Consider the following 24,279-nt stretch of genomic DNA (forward strand, 5'->3'; position numbering starts at 1 on the left):
AATTTTGACCACTGATGCGTCAAATTTGGAAATGTCCTCAACATGTCTACAATTAACTTTTTGGAAGCTTACTGAGGCCATGAATGTTGTAACCTTGATTAATAAAGCCCCCGAGTAAGAGTTGTATGACTCTCTTTGAAATCTTGGAAGAAAGAGCATGCTCGATTGTACCTCAAAAGTTGTGAAATGAAGACACCGAGGGCTGGAGCGGTAGGAATATTACTCGACATAAAATGAAAGTGAAGTCACCCCTCTTGTCATCCGAATGAGTTGCCATTAAAATGAAATGTACCTTGAAAATACCAATACTTTGCTTTTGCCGGTACGTCAGCTACAGCTACTCCATACATTTTAGGGGTCATTAACATTATCTGGATACGACAGACATTAAAAATAAATATTCTTTCCAACTGCCCTTAGCACAGTCTGTGTATAAATCCTATATTTATGATTACTGATGACAATATATATATCTGTGAAACAAGTATGGATGTGATCGGCGTCGTCAAATAATCGTCTGACATTCTTTGTCAAACGGACTCTTCTTTATAACAATCGTCTTATCATTCCATATGATGGCATTATAAAGATTATTTTCTTCTTTCGTATTCATGCTGTTTCATACGTCCAATTTTGGAATTTGTACGGGAAGGTTTGATGCTTGGTAGTTACGTTGGAGCAGGAACGTCGACTGTGTCGTGAGCATGCTCGATTGAACCTCAAAAGTTGTGAGAAAATAGACGCCAAAGGCTGGAGCTGATGGATTATTCCTCATAAATGGAAAGTTGACTATTGGAAAGCTAAAGTCATCCTTCTTGTCATACAGTCTCGTGGATATTCTTGTGTCTAAATATGAAACAAATGAGGCGGTTGCACGGGTCTTCTTCTATTTCCAGCTCAGGTGGGTAAATCAGTGGAAGGCAATAGGCTATCAGACCTCTGCGCTTTGAGCATACAAGTTTATGGAGTTGAGTGCTACACACACATCCTTATCATTTATTGTTCGTTGAACGATATCAGATCACCTACATACCCGAGGCTGAAGTTAAACTTCCGAGCCAAATTTCCTTGTTTTGTTTGCCAATCCGAGAAGAAATTCCGATTCGTGTGCATAAAGAAACAGATCAGCATAAAGTGAGTGAGTGAGTATGGGTTTACGCCGCTTTTAGCGATATTCCAGCAATATCACGGCGGGGGACACCAGAAATGGGCTTCACACATTGTACCCATGTCGGGAATCGAACCCGGGTCTTCGGCGTGACGAGCGAACGCTTTAACCACTAGGCTACCCGACCGCCCCATCAGCATTAAGGGGGAAGTCCAGCATTTCAAATTGTTTTCTCAGTAAACTTCAGATGACTTTTGCTTTCATGCATGATTGACAAATTGTCCTGAAGCCAGAAAATGATGTATCTGCATAGTCACCACATTTGGTGACAAATGCCTCATAGATCAAGGAATTAAGGTTTTCCATAAGTTTGTCTTGTAGGATAGTGGTGTACAAATGTTTTGACATAATTGAACTTGGTCGTTTCTTAAATTGAAAAGAAAAAGCAAACCTTTTGATCTCTCGGGAATCCAAATGGTATTGATTCCACTTGTCTCAAGTACTTTCTGTGAATCTAATGAAATCCTTCCTTAATTTATTAAGGAATGTGGTGAATATTTGGGACGAGGATCTAGGGGGTACATTTGCTGGATCCATGGATGTTTATGGACCTTTGAAATCAGGTTTCAGAGACAAGCCGAACGTGGATAATTCACGATGCGGGGTTTTGGTCAGATGTCTTCTTCAGTTAACATATTGGCCTTATGTGTGGCATTATTTGATATGCCGCTAATGCCAGTTCTTTGATCAAACAATTTATGTTGTGCTGCTAACAGATAATGGGTATGTTATCTCGGGCCTTCTCTGCAAACAACTATGAACCATTGATTTACGGCAGCCATGCTTTGTATGACAGCTGGCTGGGACAGAATGGGTATAATCCAATTCCGTTTCCTGTGTTTCAGTTTGTGCATTCAGCCAATGAGAGTGAGTGAGTATGGTTTTACGCCGCTTTTAGCAATATTCCAGCAATATCACGGCGGGGGACACCAGAAATGGGCTTCACACATTGAACCCATGTCGGGAATCGAACCCTGGTCTTCGGCGTGAAGAGCGAACGCTTTAACCACTAGGCTACCCGACCGCCCCTCAGCCAATGAGATCATCACGCACGCCGAAACACATCCAACCGGTTCATTTTATCTTTTGGTCCAAGTCTTGACATATGCTTTGTCAACGTCTATTATGATAATAAAGTTGGGATCCCAAATGGTAGCGGGGACACGCGTAGCCCAGTCGTCTGAGTCGTACTGCAGAATTGCGTCCCGTTGGCACACCAGAATCCTGTGATCGTGGGTTCGAATCCCAGTTCGCCCCGATTATGTATCCAGGTGTGTCAGCACCATACCCGTACTCGTGGGTTTCACCAAAGTGGTCAAGTGGTGTTAAACCCACCTCACCCACTTGCCCAAACGGTAGCAGGCTGTTCATATTATTTTTATCCATATTTGAATAACTCGGCGTGAATTGCCTCCTTAACCTCAGGGGCACGGGTGGCCCAGTCGTCTCAGGCGCCGCGATTCGCTGTGCAGAGTTGCGTCCCCTGGGCACGCCAGAAACCTATGATTCTGGGTTCGAATACCGGTTCGCCCCGATTATGTTTCTAGGTTTGTCAGCACCATATCGAAGTGGTAAACGTCTGAGAGCTGCATCACTTCGGGCTTTCCTCCCACATTAAGCTGACACGCCGTGATATAACTGGGATACTGTTAAAAGCGGCGTTAAACCAAACCCACTCACTCTTTAACCACAACCACTCACTCCAGCATCTTCCCTTATGCAGCACGTTATTCATACATTTGGGAATATTTCAGCCGTGTTGGGTTCTGCTGGTCGTGATTCGCCCTGATAAAGATGCTTGTCCGCTTCATCAATGTAGGAAATATTTAAAACCAACTCGCTTTGGAATTGTACGTCACAATAATCACCCATGCCATTACACAGCTGAAAAAAAAGTTGAAAGCGCTGTTAAACCAAACTCGGTCACCTACATAGTGTCTGTGATCGTGTTATAATTAAACAGGGGCGCTCAAGTGGGTGCGGTTTACAGCTGTGGGTGTAACTGTCTTATTGACTCCCCGGGTATTGTGGCAAAGGAGGCTCTTCTTGCTGTGTAAAAGGACGATCAGTTTGTATAGAGCTGAGTCATCCCAGACGAAAGATGGTATTCTATCTTGTTTGGCCGATCGTGTATACTCGAAAGACTTGCGTCTGAATCACGGGATGTGGGTGTAAATCGTGCTGGCAGCTATGTGCATGCGTTTTTGATGATGTTTGTCGGTCATAACTGCCATAACAGCTGATACATCCGCGTTGTCACGTGGTACTATGTGTTTTTGTTTTTTTGTTTAACGCCACACTCAGCAATATTCCAGCTGTATGACGACGGTCTGTATATAATCTGGTCTGGACCAGACAATCCAGTGAATGACGTCATGAGTATCGACTACGCAATTGGGATACGATGACATGTATCAACCAAGTCAGCGAGCCTGACCACGCGATCATGTTCATATACAAATGTAGTTGCCTCTCAATTCAGTTTAGTTCAATTTGATTCAGTGGTTTATTGTATGAAAGGCCATTGGCCCATGCATATACAAGTGAGGTTCATAGACATACAGTTATAGTAACAAATATTGTAGTATACGGAGTATCAAGACAACAATGGAGTATCAAGACAATAAACACGTGAAGATCCGGGGTAGAATAGGTCTTCAGCGACCCATGCTTGTCGTAAGAGGCGACTAACGAGATCGGGTGGTCAGGCTCGCTGACTTGGTTGATGCATGTCATCGATCCCAATTACGTGGATCCATGCCCATGATATCAATCACTGGATTGTCTTGTCCAGACTCGATTATTTACAGACCGCCGTCATTTAGCGCGGAGTTAAACAACAACCAACCAACCAAGACAACAACAACAACCGACGTAACATTAAAACATCATGAATGCATAAAGATACTTGTTTGTCAGCAAACATATAGAGAATCTCACCCGAGTGTCTTTTGATATCAAATTTATCAACACGAGTTGATATATTTGATATCAAAAGACACGAGGGTGAGATTTTATTTATCATCCAACATCATTCTTCCAACTTTTTCAATTTGTAGAGGGTAATTAGCAGTGTCTTCGGTGTAAAAAGTACTGCTAACAGCTTCAGTAGCAGTGCCATTAGTGATGTCATTTGATTGTGACGTCATGGTAACCAGTGACGTCACAATGATCTGCAAAGCATTGTGATGTAATTTCATCGCAGCGATATCTACAGTGTAGATATCGCTTGATCTAATACAAGCGATATCTCCTGTGGGAGCCAGTTTTGGATGATAAATAAAGTTATTAGTAGATATATATGAAAATGACCAATACATATTTTGTAATATACCTGGCAAATAAACCTAAAATACAATTCGTCTTCAACACCAAGAATACAGACGGGGCAAATTCTTAGTGAGTTTTCAATTTATAAATATCTTCCTTTATTCATTTTTAAATCACGACAAGCATGGGTTGCTGAGGAGCAATTCTAACCCGGGTCGCAACAGATCGATACCATGTGTCTATACGTATTGGCTGTGAGAAATGACATGGTGTACTATAGCCTGTCGTGAGGTTCTATATATAAGGGGTATACTATATAGAATATACGATGTATACCTTGGCGAGATGAAATATATTTTAACAGTCTGAAGAGAGAAGAAATACACTTTTATTAATGTATTAATGGTTGTATCACTATCACTTAAAATACACAAGGCTCCTGACATGGTTGATGCATGTCATCGATCCCAATTGAGTGGATCGATGCTCATGATATCAATCTCTGGATTGTCTGGTCCAGACTCGATTATTTACAAACCGCCGTCATATAGCTGGAATATTGCTGAGTGCGGCGTTAAACAAACAACCAACCAACCAACCAAACAAACAAACACAATCTTAACGTATTAAAATACTGCATGGACAAGATAAACCTTTGAAAGCAATCATTATAAATAAATAAGTAAATGACGGTGGTTGTTAAATATTAGGTTTAAATCTACCAGAATTTGGTGATGAATACACATACACGTCGCTATATTACTGCAATAATCTTGGACATGAGGTTAGACCTCATTTTACTACATATCTCCAGTAATACTAATAGTCTGTATAGATATTGTATGCTGCAAACAGTGTTATGTTGGAAATCGTGTCAAACCCGTGGTTTCGAAAATACACTGAAACAGAACATCGCCGTGAAACCACTGATTACATTTCATTTATCGAATGAGATCTTCGTGTTTGGCGTGCGGCAACATCTGTAAACGGGATTGTTTTTGACGGCTACTGGACTTGATGAGATAGGATTTTGATGTTATCACAACAAATAATTGTGAAGATTCAGCTGAAAGTAACACCTAGCGATGAAAGGGAGAACTATGTTTAGTCGATCACTTTCATTCTGGTGTCCATATACCATAGCGTCTGAGTGATTAGGTTCCATTTCCTTGTCTAATGGTAGTTGTCGTCATTTCACAGTTTTCTTCCGGTTTCTAAAATATTTTCCCAAACAGGTCTTGGGACGATGTCACACGACGTGATCAGTCAATACATTCCCCGAATGTTAGCGAATACTTTGGTTCTTAAGCACTCTAAAATACAGTACTCAAAATCAAAACATGCATGGAATTCACGCCCGACAAGTGATAGCCTCCCTTTAATAATCCCAAAGTTGCTGAAGTTGGTCCGCAATCCGTAAGTGGATTATAAAATATTTGACTGGATGATTCTGAACGGGAAATGGGGATTTAATTCGTTTTAAAGGCAAGCTAATGTCAAATGAACAAGAAAATGAATGGAATAACTTTGAATTACTGAAACACCCACAGCCGACAACAGGTGATTGTAACATGAAGTATGTGAGACTCGTTGTCTAAGGTGCTTTCACAACTCTTACAGATCTGTGCTTTAAAGACGAGAATGATTCTTCCACTGGCCCATAAAACACCACGTTTTTTAGCAAACTCTGATGTGTGTGCATGTAACGTTTTCACTCCTTTTTCATCATCGCTGCTGATCGTGTATTGATCAATGACTCACGCCCTAACTTGAAGTCTTCACAGTGTGTGGAATGCTGATGGATATTTCAAAAGCATTTTTCTTATATTTTTTTCAAAATTTATCTGTATCGCGGGCTCACTGCGTTAAGTTTGTATATACGTGTAATGACGTAGGCTACCTACAACCTAAAATCGCGCAGATATGCCAGCGGAGAAACGTCATATGTCACGTGACCGCTCGTTGCCATTTTCAATGAAAACCCGATTACGTTCTTGTATTAGTCACGACCCTTTTTACTCCACACTCAGAACAGGGGACTGACAGAGTTATTCGACACTCACAACGCGTGACCTTCATTTTTTTAGGTTAATGTGCTGAAATGGACTACAGGGATATATTAAGTGACACAATTATTGGATCCGTTTTCGAGGAACAACGGTCTAGTCTCGTACCGTGATCTATGTGAAAAGGACCCAGCAAAACCACTGTTACATCGTGTTTACCACTTCTCTGCATACGCGCCAGGCGAATTAAACTACAAAATTATAATTCGTCCTGATGTGTCGGTGGTGTACCCGAGGGGAGTAACCATGTCCAAGGAATAATCATATCGGTGTGTGCGATATTACGGGGATATTTACTCTGTCGTCTGCTACGGATCAGCCTTAACGAGCTTCGGCTCGTGCGAGCTGCAAGCAAAGCTCTACAAAATGGCGACGTTGGCAGATGCCTGCGTTGAAGTTACCTCAACTGACCCTCCGTCAGCTCCCAGCACCCCTCAACATTCGAGCTCTGCGAGCTCGTCCCCTGTGTCAATCAAATCCCTACCCCAGGGACCCAAATACAAACTGGTCTCCGAGGGCGACATCCAAGTGTGTCGTCTGAATCACACACGGACGATTGTAAGCAAAATCATGAACTCTAAATATCTGCGGCGGTGGGAGAGTCATCATATTGTTCTAGATCACGGAGAAATTCGCTCTGCAACGGTGAGTGTTTGACATAAGACAAGTACCTATCATCCCTTGTATGGGCGATGATATGTTTATCACAGGATCGTAATCCGGTTTGTTGTGACGGCTGTCAGTATGGAGGCGGCGTGCCGTCCTTATCATGCGCTTGTGTTATCGTTGTTTTTATTGCTACTTCTGGTTGAATATGCTACAAGAACAAAATGTGTACATGTGCTAATTTATTCACAGGGTTTATTACATGCTTTTGATAGATTATGCGTTAAATATGTGTTGTTAACGCGTATTGTCGGGACTTGTGATCTGACCCTCAGCATAAACTAGTAAACATTGTCGGGTCACGAGAAATCGGGCTCCCGAGGAATCTGTCAAATTCCTCAGATCGATAAATGGTTTAATTTGGCGAAGGTAGATTGGATCGTGTTCCTCCATTTTCGTCAGTTGTGGTTGTTCACATTAGCTCTGTAAAACTTGTTTGTGGACGTAAGTATATCCTTGCCAATAAGTCAGTGGTCCATGCAATTTGTTAGTATTTATGAAGCAGATATGGGAGTTCGTGACAAGTGAAGAGATATAGTGTGCACAGTTTCAGGGAAACATGCAACCAGGATTTCACGTAAACAAATGTTCCCATCCATGCAATACATACACCACAAAATGACAAATTGTCAAGCTGTTGACACGGTTATTCTGTCTGGCACATGTAGCATAGGGCAGCCCGGAAGGCTGTAGATTGTTCAGTGAATACACATTCTTTCCATCACAAGTAGGTTGCATACAAGTTGCAACAAAACCCTTGAGTCTATAGAAGTAGAATACATGCATTTAGCTACTGATTGAACAATATTGATGTACATTGTTTGTGACATATTGTATAACTTTGGAGAAAATGCCTTTTATGTGTTCCCTGGCAACGCAATTATATTACCAATATCTATCATCTGATATTGGATAAGGCAATGAAAGGAAAGATCATCATCTACTTTTACAATTTAATCCAAATAAAGCAGTTGCACATTTATCACTGTAATGTTGTAATATGATGCCCACGATACTATACATCTATTTACAACCCCTGTATCGCTATACATATGATACATTACAAGTTAAATTGGTGTAAAAAGTTAAAAACACATGAATGATAACAGAAACTGTTCAACAACTAGCTTATGCATATTCTGTAGTATTTCCTGGTTGGCTATAAAGAACATTCTGCGACGTAATATCCTACCTTCGATCTTTGAAATTACAAAACAAATGATTCAGGGTTGTAAACATAAAGAATATCAACTTATGAAATAAAATTACTGTATTACTGAATCGTATCGCACCATATGTATCGTATAGCGACCCCATCATATCGTTACACCTCTAGTCAGATAATAATCACCTGTAGGAGACGGATGAGTTCTTAAAGTGGTCCATTTTAGAGAAAATGAGTTAAAACAGTCTTATACTTAGATTTCTTTACCAAACGAGACATTTGTTCTCTTAACAGAACCATTCCTATGAAAATAACATATATAGCTGTAAATGTTTCCTTCATAATTTGGACCCCATCACTTCCTTCTGAAATCTTGGTGTGATTTTCACCACAGACCTAACAGCTTGCTAAACTTTGGACTTTGACTGTAGAGGCCAGAAAATTTCAGGGAGCTTTTGAGACAGTTTGTCAATATTCCCCAATTTCAGTGTTTACCTTAGGACAGACATGTGTTCAAGTATACCAACAATTAGTGACTGCTTATGGATGTTGAAATAGGTCACATGCTGATAATTTGTTGCATGTTGTCATAATTCCCTATACAATTATCAATATTGTTTCCTGGTATAACAGTGGGGCGATATACATGATATATGTGCACAGATAATTTGACTTATTTGAAAAAACAAAACGCCATATAATGAAGCAGAAGAGTTGATGTATAGTGTCTCCAGACTGTAATGTAGAGCATTGACTCAGTCAGTCACTTCAGACACTGGACTGATGCCACAATCAAGTAAAATGTCTATTTGTCTAGTCAACTCAGTTTGAGCCACAGTGCACCATCACTAAAGCAGTGGTTTATATAGACCTGATCAGAGGCTCATTTCTGGTTCCTGGAGAAAATGTCTGTAAAAATTCCCAAATTGTAATTAAAAATATCCTAATTTATGTTAAAGTTATGACTAATTATGGCTTTGTAGAGGTAAGTGACAGAGGTAACTGTATGTCACTGATAACAGGACAATACACATGATAAAGAGGAAGAGGCTTTAGAGCTTATTCTTTGCAATGTTAAAATACCTCAAAGTTTAGGATACTAATAACTTTTAACAAATCTAAATTAGGAACAAAATAATGATTTTATCCCCCAGTTTGCCTGCCACGGGCAATTGGCTTAAAATCGTAGGTAAATTCCTGCTAAAATCTACTGGAAATGATTACAAAGGAATGGTGGGTGTAATGGGATCAAAATGTTGTACTAATTGTAGATAGGATTTGAATGTCTGTTGAGTACAAGATAAGTTCAAATGTCATTTTGTAATGTCTGTTGAATACAATATAAGTTCAAATGTTATTTTGTAATGTGTGTTGAGTACAATATTGGCTTAAATGATATTTTGTAATGAATAGCCGATTCAACAACAGACTGTAAATCAACACTGATGTTTGATTTTGTAGTTGAAGAACTGATTCAATACACTTCAGGTTCAACTGGAGTTCAGTGAAACCCTATTATTCTGGATGGTACTTATATACTGTTATCAGTGAAGTCTTCTTAATTCACAAATTTCCAGCAGCCATATTGAAAATGTAATTTGGTACATAAATTCAGTTATTTCTGCATGTATCATTATGAAATTGTACATGATGCAAGTACAGGTGATAAAGTTTTTGGCTATGGGAAAAAAATATTTTGTAGGTGTAAAACTTGAGTTTATTAAAAATGTCAGTAAATTTTGGGAGCCATGTGTTATAGCTATAACCAAGTTAGCGCTATATTTTAGGGCATAGCAGTTAGGGAATACTGTATGTAGCATGTGGAATAACATGTACTGGTAATACATCTTTTTCACACTAGTAATTTAGTACATGGACAACATGTCTGTGGTATGTTGAATCATCATAGCATTATGGGACATGTTTTCATGGTAATAGTATATTTAATTGAATAATAGGATTAAAACCGTAATCAACAAAATCACTGCATTTTTCATATATGCCTTTGTCATACCTACCTAAAACCTAACTCTCTTTCTTCCTTAAGCCGATTTTGACTGATCCACAGACATTAAACATTGATCTGATCTGGCGTTGATTAAACACAGGAGTATGTAGGACTGCACAATACTCCTCAAAACATCATTATAATGTAAACTTTTAAATAAAAAAAAATTGGTCCTGACAGGAGATCAATTGAAAACAAATCTTTTTAAAGCATGTTAAATGGTCGAACAAGTACATATTTACACCATAAAAGAATCATGTGATTTCATAATTATCTAAAAAGCAACAAACAACTGCCCTGATTCCACAACTAGAGCGGATACATATTGAAATCCCAGCGTGAGGCCAAGCTGTAGTTGTGACGCCATGATGGAGAGACATCCACCATTTTATTTTGTTTACAGTGCATTACTCTGCATGACAATGAAATTATTTTCCGTTATTCTCGGCATATTGAAGACGCAAAATTGGGTATTGTGTATACTTGTTCATCAACCAAAAGAGTCATTTCCTGAAATGTCCCAAGCGAAAAGGCAGATTTAGCAAAGAGGAAGTTTGAAGTAAGCGATGTCAGCGAGGAAGGAAAAGGAAACTGACTGAACATGCCATTTTGTGTTTCTTGCATATTTAGGCATCTGTCTATGAGAGATCAACACAAACTAAATGAACTTGGTTACAAAAATAAGATTTGCATTCATTGTTACATATAATCCATAACTGGCTCCCCTCGTACAACAATTACAAAGGACATTGATTATATTACATGCTAAGGTTATATATTTGGCACAATTTTGGTGTACATAAACTCGCATATTCAGTTCATGGTCTTGCGTACTTGAAACCCTTGTCTGATTCTGCAGGAAAGGTCTCTCTTATTTTAATCACAAAACATGAAGTATGAACTACCCTACATTTTTTAAGGGTACCAACCCCCTCCTTCTCTGAAGTTCGAATACCATCTGATTTTTCATTCATTTGCTCATCGCTGAAACTAGTATACTACTCCACAGAAATCTAAAAAGCATTGAGAAAAGTGTGCGATTTCAAGTAAATTTGATTAAAAAATATTGAAAAAAGTAAATATATGAAGAATACTATTGTGTACATCATGACTTTTTTTATGAATGTTGAATCTGCATACCAAATAAGATTATATATGAGTGCCGCGTACCACATCGCTGAGTACTAAATACCCTCTTAATAGACCCCTGAATCCCATGTCAGAAGGGGGTTGGCGGCCTTTGAGCCGGGGGAATCCTTTAATAAACTAGTCTTGAAGTTGAGAGTCTCCTGTGTGCACAGTAGCTGTAAGCCCTGAAGTTAATTGAGTCCACATTTTAAAAAAGAATATAGAACATGTGAATACTCACCACCATGTAGATTATATACCGATACACCTTTTCTATATGAAAACAGGAAAAATGATATAAATAAAGATGTCTTAGTCATGATAAATGAAAAAAAATGAAAAAAGTGAAGTACATGTATTTGCCTCAAGATTGAAATTACGATAAATGTAAGATGCGACTATGCTTTTCGTAAAAGGCGACTAACGGGATAGGTTGGTCAGATTCGCTGCCTTAGTTGATGCATATCATTGTATCCCAATTGTGTGGATTGACGCTCATGATGTCGATCACTGGATTAACTGATCCAGATATGATTATTTACGGACCGCCGTCATATAGCTGGAATATTGCTGAGTGTGGCATTAAACAATAGACAAACAAAAACAGTACTCTCTGGAGTATGAAAATTGTTGGCCCCTTAAAACTGTATTAGCACTCATGCTGTGGGTTGTTAATGAGAATATTACAGTTACAGCATGGGGGATACAGAGAGGTGTGCTGGCATAGACGTGAGGGGTGGATTAACACCTGAAGCATGGGGGTGGGCCTGAAATATAGGGATAGGCCTGTTGACGGGGGGAACTGTAAAGGTGAGGCTGACCTGAGTTCTCTACATTATATCCTAATTATGTGTGAACTGTTTGTGAACAATGCCTTTCAGGAATAGGTCAGATGTAATACATTTTAATACATGTATTCCTATTTTTGTTATACCGTATTCGACGTAATAAGCGCCCAGGGCGCTCTCAAAATTAGAAATAGGGGGCTCTTATTAGAATATTATTTTGGTGAAAAAAGAGAGTTGAAAGATAAATTTTGTGGTTTATGCTGACAGCCTGAAATGTTTATATACGACAGATATATTTTTCTAGAATTTAATTGCCCATAATTAAGGGTGCATATAACACACGAGTGCGTATTATACGCGAATAAATTAGTCTTTTGTACATTGAACAATCAGAAGGGGTGCTAATTGGGATTGTTCACTAGCCAATATATTAGCAAATATCGCCGTGGGCGCTTATTAGAGCGGGGCGCTTATTACGTCGAGTACGGTATTCATAGTATTTTATTAACAGGGGGTTCATTATACATTGTTATACTTCTGGTACAAAGTGTTGCAACTTAGACAAATAGAAATATTTTTCTCTAACATTGATAATGATCTTGTATTGCAACATTGTTTCATTTGTGGTTATTTGTAGCTTATTGTTTGCATTACTGGGAGGTAATAAATATCAAAGAAAACCTTCAGTGATAATTATTAGAAAAATATCAAGGTAGAAAATTTGTGTGAGGGTTTAAGTCTGATAGGTACCAGTACAAAAGTTTGATGTATAAAAATCTTAATTCCTTGTTTAGAGGAAGAGGAGTTAAAGAACCTGCAAGTTTTCCATGGGACAAAATCAACCTTCTTGACTACACAGTGTTTTATAGAGTAATAAAACTAAACCTATTCTATTTTCATTAAGTATATCCAGTCATATCATATACTGAATTGAATAAAAAATATTAGAAAAAAGAAAAGAAAAAAAAGAAGTATATCCAGTCTTTTCACATGGTAGTGTTTTATTTTTATCATCGCCGGCAATAGTGGTAAGTCAATCTAGTAAATAGGCTTTGGTTGATAAACATTCTAAAAAATCAGGGCAAAACACAAGAATGTGTGACAAAAGAGGCCTCTAAAGTCCTGGGCCATCTTGCACAAAGCGATCTTTAAACATAGGCTTACAATATTGTAGCGCTAAGATCGCTTTGTGCAAGAGGTCCAAGAGTAAAAGTGGATGTCTCAAAAGGAATTAACTTTTGGACTGGTCACTTAATGTGTGTGGATATCTCGTAATGGACACATCAAGTGGTTTTGCTGTGAACTTCTTGTATATTTTGGATATTGGATTGGTGTGCAAATTCATTTAGTAACAAACACATTTTCTATCATTTTGGACATATCTCATTTGCCAAACTTTTGAGCATGAAATATGCCCCAATATAGCTCCAGGCTTTGTGCGAGAGAGCAGTAAGTACGAGCACATGACTACTGCACATGTACATACTGTTGTTGTGAAGATCCGGGGTAGAATAGGTCTCCAGCAACCCATGCTTGCCGTAAAAGGCGACTATGCTTGTCATAAGCGGCGACTAGCGGGATTGGGTGGTGATGCTCGCTGACTTTGTTGATGCATGTCATCGATCCCAATTGCGTGGATCGATGCTCATGATGTCAATCACTGGATTGTCTGGTCCAGACTTGATTATTTACAGCCGGGCGTCATATAGCATCCCAACTACGTACAATGATGCTCATGATGTCAATCACTGGATTGTCTGGTCCAGTATTTACAGACTGCTGTCATATAGCTGGAATATTGCTGAGTGGGGCGTTAAACCACAAACAAACAAGCAAACAAGCAGCAGTGAATGACAGCACTGTCAGGTTATCCTAGTGGTGTGATGTTTCCTGCAGGACAGGTCTAATGATGCTAATGAAGGGCTGCATGTTCACCTGTAAACTTACCATTGTTACATGCCACAGTTACTTAATACCTTGGGAGGCCTATTCACAAAGCTGTCGAAGGTAAGACAAATCTCTGCAACTTACGACAAGAATTATGGCTGTATTAAGCCTATTGTATCATTGTCTTACTTATGACGCTTAGCTATGACAGTGAGCTCTTCTGTGACAGATGAAAAATATGCTTGTTTTTTTTCCAATGACAGCATCAATTCATGGAAATCTTTAGATGAAAATTCTTGTGTACGTTTAGACAGACAGACAGACAGACAGACAGTTAACTTTCTCAGTAGCAGAGAAAAATGTTAATGCTGTGATTAATGCTGGTGCAGATTCTTTTTAGCCAGAGGGTGGTTTTCTTCATGTTATTGTTATGTACAGTTGATCAGTAAAGGATTTTAAAGGATATAATTGAAAGCTGTTGTCCGATATAGATAGATATAGCAAGCATTGAAGATTAATATGCAGAATTGGAAAGGAAGATGCCGAAGCAAGAAGAAAATGTGACAAAATATATATGTGTGAATTAAGTTGCGATGACACCAGCTTTTGCTCTGAGGGAGTGTTGCAGAAATCGCATTTGTGTGATGTCACAAGTGGGTCACAACTTTGTGATCATATATGCCATGTATACAGCAAGGATAATTCTAGGGTGGGGGCCCTTTTTAGCCCCTAAATTTAAAAAAGGAGCATATTTTCAAATGCAATGGGGCATTGAAACATTGTGCTGTATGGGCAAGTGTGGGTGTACCTCTGGAATAGTTGAAACTTTCACGTAAAGGGCCCATGTCTGAAAATACATAGAGTAAGCCCTGACACAGGGTGCCCCATTTTGTGATGTTCTCTCATTTGCTTTGAAAACACACCTGCAACTTGCAATATGTCCGAAATAAATTCTAAACAAAGCTAGGACCAAAAAGGAGTGCACTGCTTAGCCTTAGAATAAAACAATGTTCAACTAAAGCATCAATGTGTCTAAATGTTGTTTAGTTATCATACAACTGATATTGTTTAGAATGTTTTTTTCAGACTGCAGCATGTGACATGTATGCTATCTCAAGGCCAGTGAAAAATCACAAGGACAAGTAAAAAGCCTTTGGAAACTATTCCAGTTGATTAATTATTTCAAGCAATTCGCTGTGCATAGTTGCCATGCCACAAACCTAGGATTGTGGGTAGGAATTCCATTTCGCCCTGATTATGTTTGGAGGTTTGTCAGACCCATACCTGTACTTGTGGGTTTTTACTTAAGTGTTAAATGTGTAAAACCTGCATCCCTCATCAATCTGAGAGACTCACTCACTCACTCACTCACTTTGTGTGTCAACCACTGGTTTGCCTGGCTCACACTTGATTGTATTGATGTATCATTGAAATATCATTACAACTGCTATGTACAGAAATCTTGAAGGGAAGTTTGCACATAGCTCAATATTGAGCAAGTCATCATGACATGCCACAGGTCCCAACTGTGAAACACTGTTAGTTTGGACAATCTGACCCTCGCTTCAAATGGCATCATGGTTAGGTACCTAAGTAGAGATATTTTCTGTGTGCGTTTCAGAATATTTTAAGTTTTGTTTAGTAACCGGTCAGAAAATGTATTGTCCCTCTAAACAAGAATCCATTGTTCTTGTTAAAGTTTGATTATTTTATTTCACAGGAATGTTGGGCTGTTAAATCCAAAATCAGTATTTCTTTTAAAATAACTCTTTATTTAGATCTTATCGATAAATATTTTGACAATGTCATGTGTACATTATTAGTGTCTGTGTCTTCTTTTGAACAGTTTTTTAGTATATGCTCGCATTATGCAAAGTGAAAGGTTTGTCACTCATGTTGAGATTTTCTCCTGGTATCCAAACAATTATGTTTTACTAGCATCTGCTTGGAAATTCTCTACAATCTGTAAAACAGTAAATTAAGTGCTAAAAATATCACAAATATCTACCTTCACTAAACCAGGACAACCATCTTGACTCACATGTATTAATCTCATTAGCTATGATACAATTATTTGTTGGATGGTGGGCTAGTCTGGTGGTTGAAGTGTTTGCCTGTCATTATGAAGACTTGGGTTCAGTTCCCAACATATCTAAAGCCCATTTCTGGTGTCCCCTGACGTAATATTACTGAAATACTGCTAAAAAAAGCATAAAACCGTACTTTTCCACTCACTCACAGATGTTACATGTATCACAACAGGGTGTACAGGATTAGAGTGGCAAAAGATCATGTGCGGATAAGAACTACTCAGTGTTCACATTCATAATAGTGTTTGTTTGTTTATACAGTCGTGCCCCGCTTATACGGACTTCAGATATCCGGAAACCTCGGTTTCCGGACGATTTTCATTCAAAACGAAATAATGACTATATAAATTTACCCGTATATCCGGAACTTCAGTTTCCGGAACCGGACGGTCATTTTCATACACAAAACACTGAAATGCACACAAAATTGTCTCACTTATCCGGACAATACACTTCCGCTGGTGGTAATCTTTCCGCTGATGGTAATCCTTTGACTCGTGAGAAGTCAATTAACACAGTGACACTGAGTTACGTTTGAGACGAGCTTGTTTATTGTACATGTAATCCCCAAGCACAAGTTCGTGGCTTATATAGAGACCTTGATTACCTATTACGAGAACACAGGCGATCTGGACAATTTGGATTTATTGTTTAAAATTCAAACCTCAAAATGTGGTAAAGTTCAAACTTCCATGACAGACTTCCAGTAAGAAGCTGGTTTCAGTTATACGGAAATTCGTTTATACGGACGAATTGTGAAGTGACGCAAGTGTCCGTATAAACGAGGCACGACTGTATAGACTTATATTTAGGCCAGACTTATTCAGTTTCTTGTTGAATTATTTTTGTAAAATTGTGGTTAATTTCCTAAAATATCTTTAGTATAAAAAGATGCTAGATATCTTTTGAGTCAAACAGCATTTTTTTAAAATATGGGGTAGACTAAGACCAAAATAAAGTGGTTCAGACAAATTTTACGTTTTGCCAGAAGACACGCCACAGGAGGGTTATTTGAAAGAGATTGACTCCTTATTCATGCTTGGTTGTTTGCTTAGTGGGCAGTTTTTGTGCAGTCAGTTGGGTTGGGCAATGTCGGTGCCCTGAGCAGTGATATATTAAGTCATAATGAAAATCATGACATTGCTTATGACGGTGTAAGTGTTGTGAATATACCAGCAGCATTTGTCTAGTAGACACATGTTGTCATCTTGATAATCACTGGTTTAAGACGGGTCATAAACAGGATAGATAGTTGAGCTTTGAGCGTGTGTTTTTGTAGGAACAAAATTATGGAAACTGTCAGCTTTCAGTTTCCTGATCAATGTCAGGTATAATGTTTACTGTTCTGCCGTGTAGAAATTCAACATTCATCATGTTGAATGTTAGTACAACCCCATCAAATGGGACTGGACCACTTTAATGTAATGTGACTTGACTGTAGATGATTTTTTCTAAAGCTTATTGTTATTCTTCCATGGACTTCTTCCAAGTGGCCCTGGTGATCTCTTTAGGACCCGTGAAGAATAGGTCTTCAGCAACCCATGCTTGCTGTAAAAGGCGACTGTGCTTGTTGTAAGAAGCGACTAATTGGATCGGGTGGTCAGGCTTGCTGACTTTGTAGATGCATGACATCGATCCCAACTGCGTGGATCAATGCTCATGATTTCAATCACTGTATTGTCAGGTCCAGACTCGATTATTTACAGGCCGCTGTCATATAGCTGGAATATTGCTGAGTGTGGCGTTAAACAACAAACAAACAAACAAACAAACATGAAGGAATGAATGCAATTGCCATCTTACACCAGATACCTCAGGACTAACTACTGTATTTTCTTGAGTATAGTGCGCACTTTTTTTCGGAAAAACACAGCTGTGTAGAAGGGGGTGCGCATTATACACGAATTATGAGTTTGGATGTTTTTTCCTCCCATGGAAAGACATTACGTACCGTGAGCACGAAACACCGGAAATACCATGTCAACAAATCCATACTGAAGTACGCAAAATAATAATGTAATTACACTGTCTGTCTATAAAAAGTGTTCTTTGTATTTCTGGACTTATGTTTGTAACTTACTTCATTAATTTTATTCAAAATTCCTTATAATATTGTTTTTATTAATTTCGGCGAAATCGTGTGTGAAGCGATCGGAAGATCGCACAACTCACCGTTATTAACAGCAACCACGGTCAGAATACCGCTATTGACGCCTTGAAACGAACTTTAGTTGACAGAGAATGGATACATATATCATAAATGACATACTTTGACTCGTTAAAAGTCATATTTGTTTTTGTTTGACGATTCTATGTCAACATGAAATTCTCGCGCTCACGTGCTCACGTGCGCGTGAGCCTTGACGGTGACTGGTCAGACATGTTCCATGTAAAAAATAATACCCGGGAATAGCGATCAGCTACTTCGCTTAGGGTTATTATTATTTTAAATATGTTTAGTAAAGGCTGCATATAATTAAGAAAATAATGGAATATATTATTCCTGATAAATAAAATAGTTTCAGATACAATTGTTGCCGATCCTTGCATTAAAAATCCTATAAAGTTATATCACTGGGTGTGTCTTGACCGAATCACCGGTCGATTCCAAGAAAACGTGTGTACAGCTGATTGCTGTTTCCGGCTTAGTTTACGAGAAAATACACAAGGTAATCTTAATCCCTAGATATAAAACAATGCCTAGCAGAACAATAAATACTATTTAAACGGTAAATAAACATGTCTGGTGATTTTTTATCTCAAATTTCGAATTTGTACTGACGAAGTTTCTCAGCACCCCTTCGTTTGCCGGACTTCGCTGAAAGGGTACGGTGTAAATTTTTTCTGCGCATAATATTCAAATTTCTTTTTTTCCAAAATATTGAACCCACTAGAGGGGGGTGCGCATTATACATGGGTGCGCACTATACTCAAGAAAATACGGTACTGAATATGTACCCCTGTGAAGTTTAAGGTTAAAATCTCTCTTATCATGCTTACCCATAAATAGTGGTAATGTTTTATTCAGCCAAGATAGACCCCACAGGCATGAAGATGTACCCCCACAGGCATCATGCTTATCATACAGCTGGAATATTCCAGAATAGTGTTACATTACACAAACAATAAAACAAGCAAACAAACAAACATTACCTAGGTATTAGAGGTCATCATCAATGTCTGCCAAGGGGTGTCCTGACCTAAACTATCATATGACCTTCTTCATGTTATTCCACATGATAATTACTGGGAGACGCTTCTGTTGATAAATATGGCAAAAGAAAGATTTATTATGTTTTAGCACAAAGTCCATGTAGAAATAATGCGAAGCCTGCACAATGACTGACTCCCCATTTCTAGGCTACCAAACAAGGTTTATTGCATGGGCAGTATGCCACCTGGGGAACCTTAATTTATATAAACAGGTAATATCTGTTTAGATGAAATAAATTAGTTGCTCCAGCTGTTTGTTCATGACTAATGTCAAGATATAACTGGAACCTGGTTAGCTGTCTCGTCTGTCTCTAGCTGATGCTGTGATCCTGCATGTGGAGGCAGTGATATGTATTTAATAGTGATTAATGTCAAGGGTCTAAATCAAAAACTGTTGTTAAGATTAAAGGTGGTTATGTGAATCGTCACTATCTCTCATAGTGGTGTAACGATACGGCGATACAGTATTGTATCCTGATGCACAGCCCACGATACGATGCATCGATTTGGAAAGCATGTATCGCAATACATACGCTATTTTCATACCACAGTTTTACTTACCGTATTTTCTTGAGGATAGTGCACACTTTTTTTTCCAAAAAACAGTTGACGGTGACTGGTCAGACTGGTTCCATGTAAAAAATAATACCCGGCAATAGCGATCAGCTGCTTTGCTTAGGGTTATTATTATTTTAAATATGTTTAGTAAAAGCTGCATCTAAATTAACAAGATATTGGAATATATTATTCCTGATAAAAAAAATAGTTTCAGATACAACTTTTGCCGATCCTTGCATTTTAAATCCTGTAAAGTTATATCATTGGGTGTGTCTTGACCGAATCTCTGGTAGATTCCAAGAAAACATGTGTACAGCTGATTGCTGTTTCTGGCTTAGTTTACGAGAAAATACATAAGGTAATCTTAATCCCTGGATATAAAACAATGCCTAGCTGAATAAAAAATACAATTTAAACGGTAAATCAACATGTCTGATGATATTTTTATCTCAAATTTCGAATTTGTACTGACGAAGTTCGCTGAAGGGGTACGGTGTAATTTTTTTCTGCGCATAATATTCAAATTTCTCTTTTTCCAAAATATTGAATCCGCTAGAGGGGTGTGTGCATTATGCATGGGTGCGCACTATACTCAAGAAAATACATGAAATACGTTTAACAGTTTCAAAGCCAGTTTGTTGTTTCAGTAAAACATACTGTATTGCTGACAATTTGCTGTAACAGTAAATAAACACTTTATATCTTCTTCAACTGTCACATCTTTTAGAGAGCAGAAAGACATCAACTTGGCTTAGCTTGTACCAGTAAACACTGTATTGTGATACATATCGTATCGTGACCCCTGTATCGCGACATGTATCGTATTGTGACCCTCCCGTATTGTTACACCTCTAATCTCTCAACATGTTGTCAAATGGGGAGAATTGTTATCTTGTGTCCCTCATAGGGTACGACTCTGACTGCTTCTTGAAAGCAGTTTGATACCTGTAAAGACAAGTAGGCCAAGTGTCCGAAATATCTGTCCTGGGGACCCATATTGTTTTACAATAAATGAGGGTCATTAAGGACCTGAACTTTTTTTTCTGAAGTCCATCATTGGGGCCCCTGTACCATTTCCAAACTTGGAAAATTGCCACAATTGCTGTATTTCTAATATAGAAGGTGTGAAACCTCCCTTACTCTATATGTCCTGGTTGACAGCAGTTAAAGGTGACACCCACACCCACACACCCACACACATGCACACAAATATTTTCTCTGTTCTCTGATGTATCATCGCCTGTAATATGACTGATTTGATGTGTAATAGTATCCTAGTGAAGTGGACTGTGGATTAAATGGACTGTTAGCAATCAAGTTGTGTTATGTATGATTGATGGAACTTTGAGGATTGATAAATATAGTGATATAAACTGTTATCCCACCCTCATCAATGTGTATTACAGTATGCTTTACTGATAGATTATCACCTGTAATATGATCAGTTTGGTTTGTTATAGTACCCATAATGAGGTGGACTGTAGTTTAATGTCCCATCAGCAACTGATTAGTTGCCTTCATGGTTGATGACACTTTGAAGGTTGCCAGGCAATAACTGTAATATAAGACTATATTTACTACCACACAAAACACTATTCACTAACATTATATGCAGCTGTGTAGGGAGTATTGATGAGTGACAAGGAAGTTTATAAAATGTCCAGCTGTGTGATAATAATCTATACAGCTAACCAGGAAGAACTACTTTTCTATCTTCTTATTCCTCAGTCTGGTGTTACAAAAAGTGACATAAATGTATAGGCAGAATAACAATAAACAATAATATTTGGACTTTTTCAGGTTTCTTGTTAGAACTAAATTTCTCCACCCAAGACCGCTGTCTTTTTGAGCTATGAAAAATCCTTCACATTGTTTGTTTGTTGTTTTGTCTGTTGTGACAGCAGTCTGTAAATAATCTAGTCTGGACCAGACAATCCAGTAATTGATATCATGAGCATCGATCCACGCATTTCGGATACGATGACATGCATCAACCAAGTAAGTAAGCTTTGACCACCCTATCCCGTTAGTCGCCTCTTACGACAAACATAGTTGCCTTTTACGGCAATCATGGGTTGCTGAAGACCTATTCTAACCCGGATCTTCTCAAATTCTTCAACTGCTTGACATGTGATCTTAAACTTCCATGAAATCAAAAGCAGGAAATTCCAAGAAAGGCATTTTCAAATGACATGTGCCGGGGCAATGATGAAGATTGTTCAGGTTCCATGTGTTGTTGCACAAGTTAGCACAATCCTTTGAGCATAAATTAGCAATGTTAACCATGACTTCTGTTAGCAAACTGGACATTTTCACTACACCGGTGAGCAGAGTTTTGCTTGACATTATAAGATTATTTGACAAGGTTACCAAACACCAAGATATTGTCATACTTGGTTGGTGACAGCCATAACAGGTTGATCAACTTGTGTAGTAAACTGACCACACTTGGCACAAGACTTCGTGAGAATTAGCACCGTCTTGATTTAGTTCTCATTTACAATGTTTTGTAATCTTTATTATATATGTAATTATTTCTGCCCATGTGCAGTGAACCTGACTGACATGACATTTCTCCAACATGACCAGATAAATATGTGTCACTCACAATAATTTCACAGGAAAATCCTGCTGCAGGAAATGTGGGCAGATAATGTTTGCCATATAATGGATTGTTGGACAATCTCACCATCTCATCTACATTGTGACTGCAGCAGTAAAATTGTAGCTATACTTTAGAAAAGAAGCTAGGGATCATGAATATATTTCCAGATGTTCCAAAGTCAGCGATATAACCCACTCAGCCACCGAGGCTTCCACAAAAATGAAAGTCCAACAACTGGTACTCCAGATCACGTACTATGTGTATCCCTCTGACAAGTGTAAATCGGCAAAGCTCCCATGGCTGAAAGCCATGAATTCACAATGCCATCTAGAAAGTGGTCAAATGTAACAAATTTTATATTTGGGATAACACTTTCTCAGTAAAGTTTAGATTCTCGTACTTTTTGGGTTGAGTCCTGTCGGGGATTTGAACCCACACTACCAGAACGAGGCACCTAATCGCCAGCACACGAAGTCAACGATCTTACCCACTCAGCCACCGAGGCTTCCACAAAATTGAAAGTCCGACAACTGGTAGTTCGACAACATACAATTAGGTCATTCGTCTGATACATTCTGGTATGTAAAAAACTGGTAACCGGAGACAGATTGACAACCCCCTGAAAGAGGGGTTGTGTAATAACTCAATAAATAATGTCAATATCGGGGGTGACCACCATTTGCAAGGCAGCAATGGCGCAATGAAGACACCAATGTCAACTGAAGATAATGTTCCAACTGAGCTTGTGTTTCCAGCTGGCTATTGTTCTGTTGCAGGCATCTTTCCATCTCATCCCAGACATGTTCTATGGAGAAGAGGTCTGGAGAAACAGCCGGCCATGGCAGTACAGCAATGTTATGCTGCCTCAAAACGTCTGTTTCAACACGTGCAACGTGTGGGCGGGCATTATCCTGCTGCAATGTGACGTTACATCCTTGCATTTGGACAAAGGGTAGAACATAGACAATGTTGTCCCAGTAGCGCATGCAGTTCAAATTGTCATTAACAAGGATGGGTTATGTTCTCCCATAAGTGGTGAGGCAACCCCATGATAACTGACAACGTAATGCAAGCATCACTGAAATATTCTCCTGGACGCTTGTAGACCCTTGCACAACCATCCGAACTGTCCAGTTGAAACCAGCGCCCCGTTCCACAAAGCGATCTTAGCACTAAGTTGATCGTAACACCCATTTTTAAATGAAGGCTTACGATCATCATTGCGCTAAGAAGGGGACCCTGGACTCATTTGTGAACAATATACAGTCCAAGTCTTCTGGACCTCAGATGCTGCCTACACCAAGCTAAGCGTGGATGTGGATACACAACTGGGCGTATCTTTGATGTCGGGTTCGGATGTTGTACTCCCTCAACCGGTTGCATGTGGTTCTGCCACTAACTGGTTAACCCAGGGATTCTTTGATCTGTTAATGTGTCAGTGACGCAGGAGATGCACCAACCGAATATGGTTGTCTTGTTGATGCACACACATGGATGACCTGACTTAGGCAAGTCATGAGTATTTTGCTGCTGTAGATAAGGTCTCCAAAGAAATGACATTGTGTTTCAATGAATATCAAAATATCTGGCAACTTCATTTGGCTCCATTCCTGTTTGCCGCAGACCCACTGTGGTTGACATTGATTTTCAGCAAACCATGGCATTGC

The 24,279-nt window shown here is 38.8% G+C and overlaps 1 protein-coding gene across 3 annotated transcripts in view; it reads left to right on the forward strand.

Moving 5' to 3' along the window:
• The first annotated feature begins 6,426 nt into the window (after positions 1-6,426).
• LOC139454090 (C-Maf-inducing protein-like) overlaps positions 6,427-24,279 on the forward strand; it is a 109,486-nt gene continuing 91,633 nt past the window's right edge. For all 3 annotated transcript variants that reach the window (XM_071235587.1, XM_071235588.1, XM_071235589.1), the window contains exon 1: positions 6,427-7,149. In XM_071235587.1, coding sequence (XP_071091688.1) covers positions 6,871-7,149 — 279 coding nt within the window. In that variant the 5' untranslated portion in view covers positions 6,427-6,870. The remainder of the gene's footprint in view (positions 7,150-24,279) is intronic.

The sequence above is a fragment of the Haliotis cracherodii genome, unplaced genomic scaffold (assembly GCF_022045235.1).
Source record: "Haliotis cracherodii isolate W230 unplaced genomic scaffold, xgHalCrac1.p SCAF_10, whole genome shotgun sequence".
Classification (NCBI taxonomy): domain Eukaryota; kingdom Metazoa; phylum Mollusca; class Gastropoda; order Lepetellida; family Haliotidae; genus Haliotis; species Haliotis cracherodii.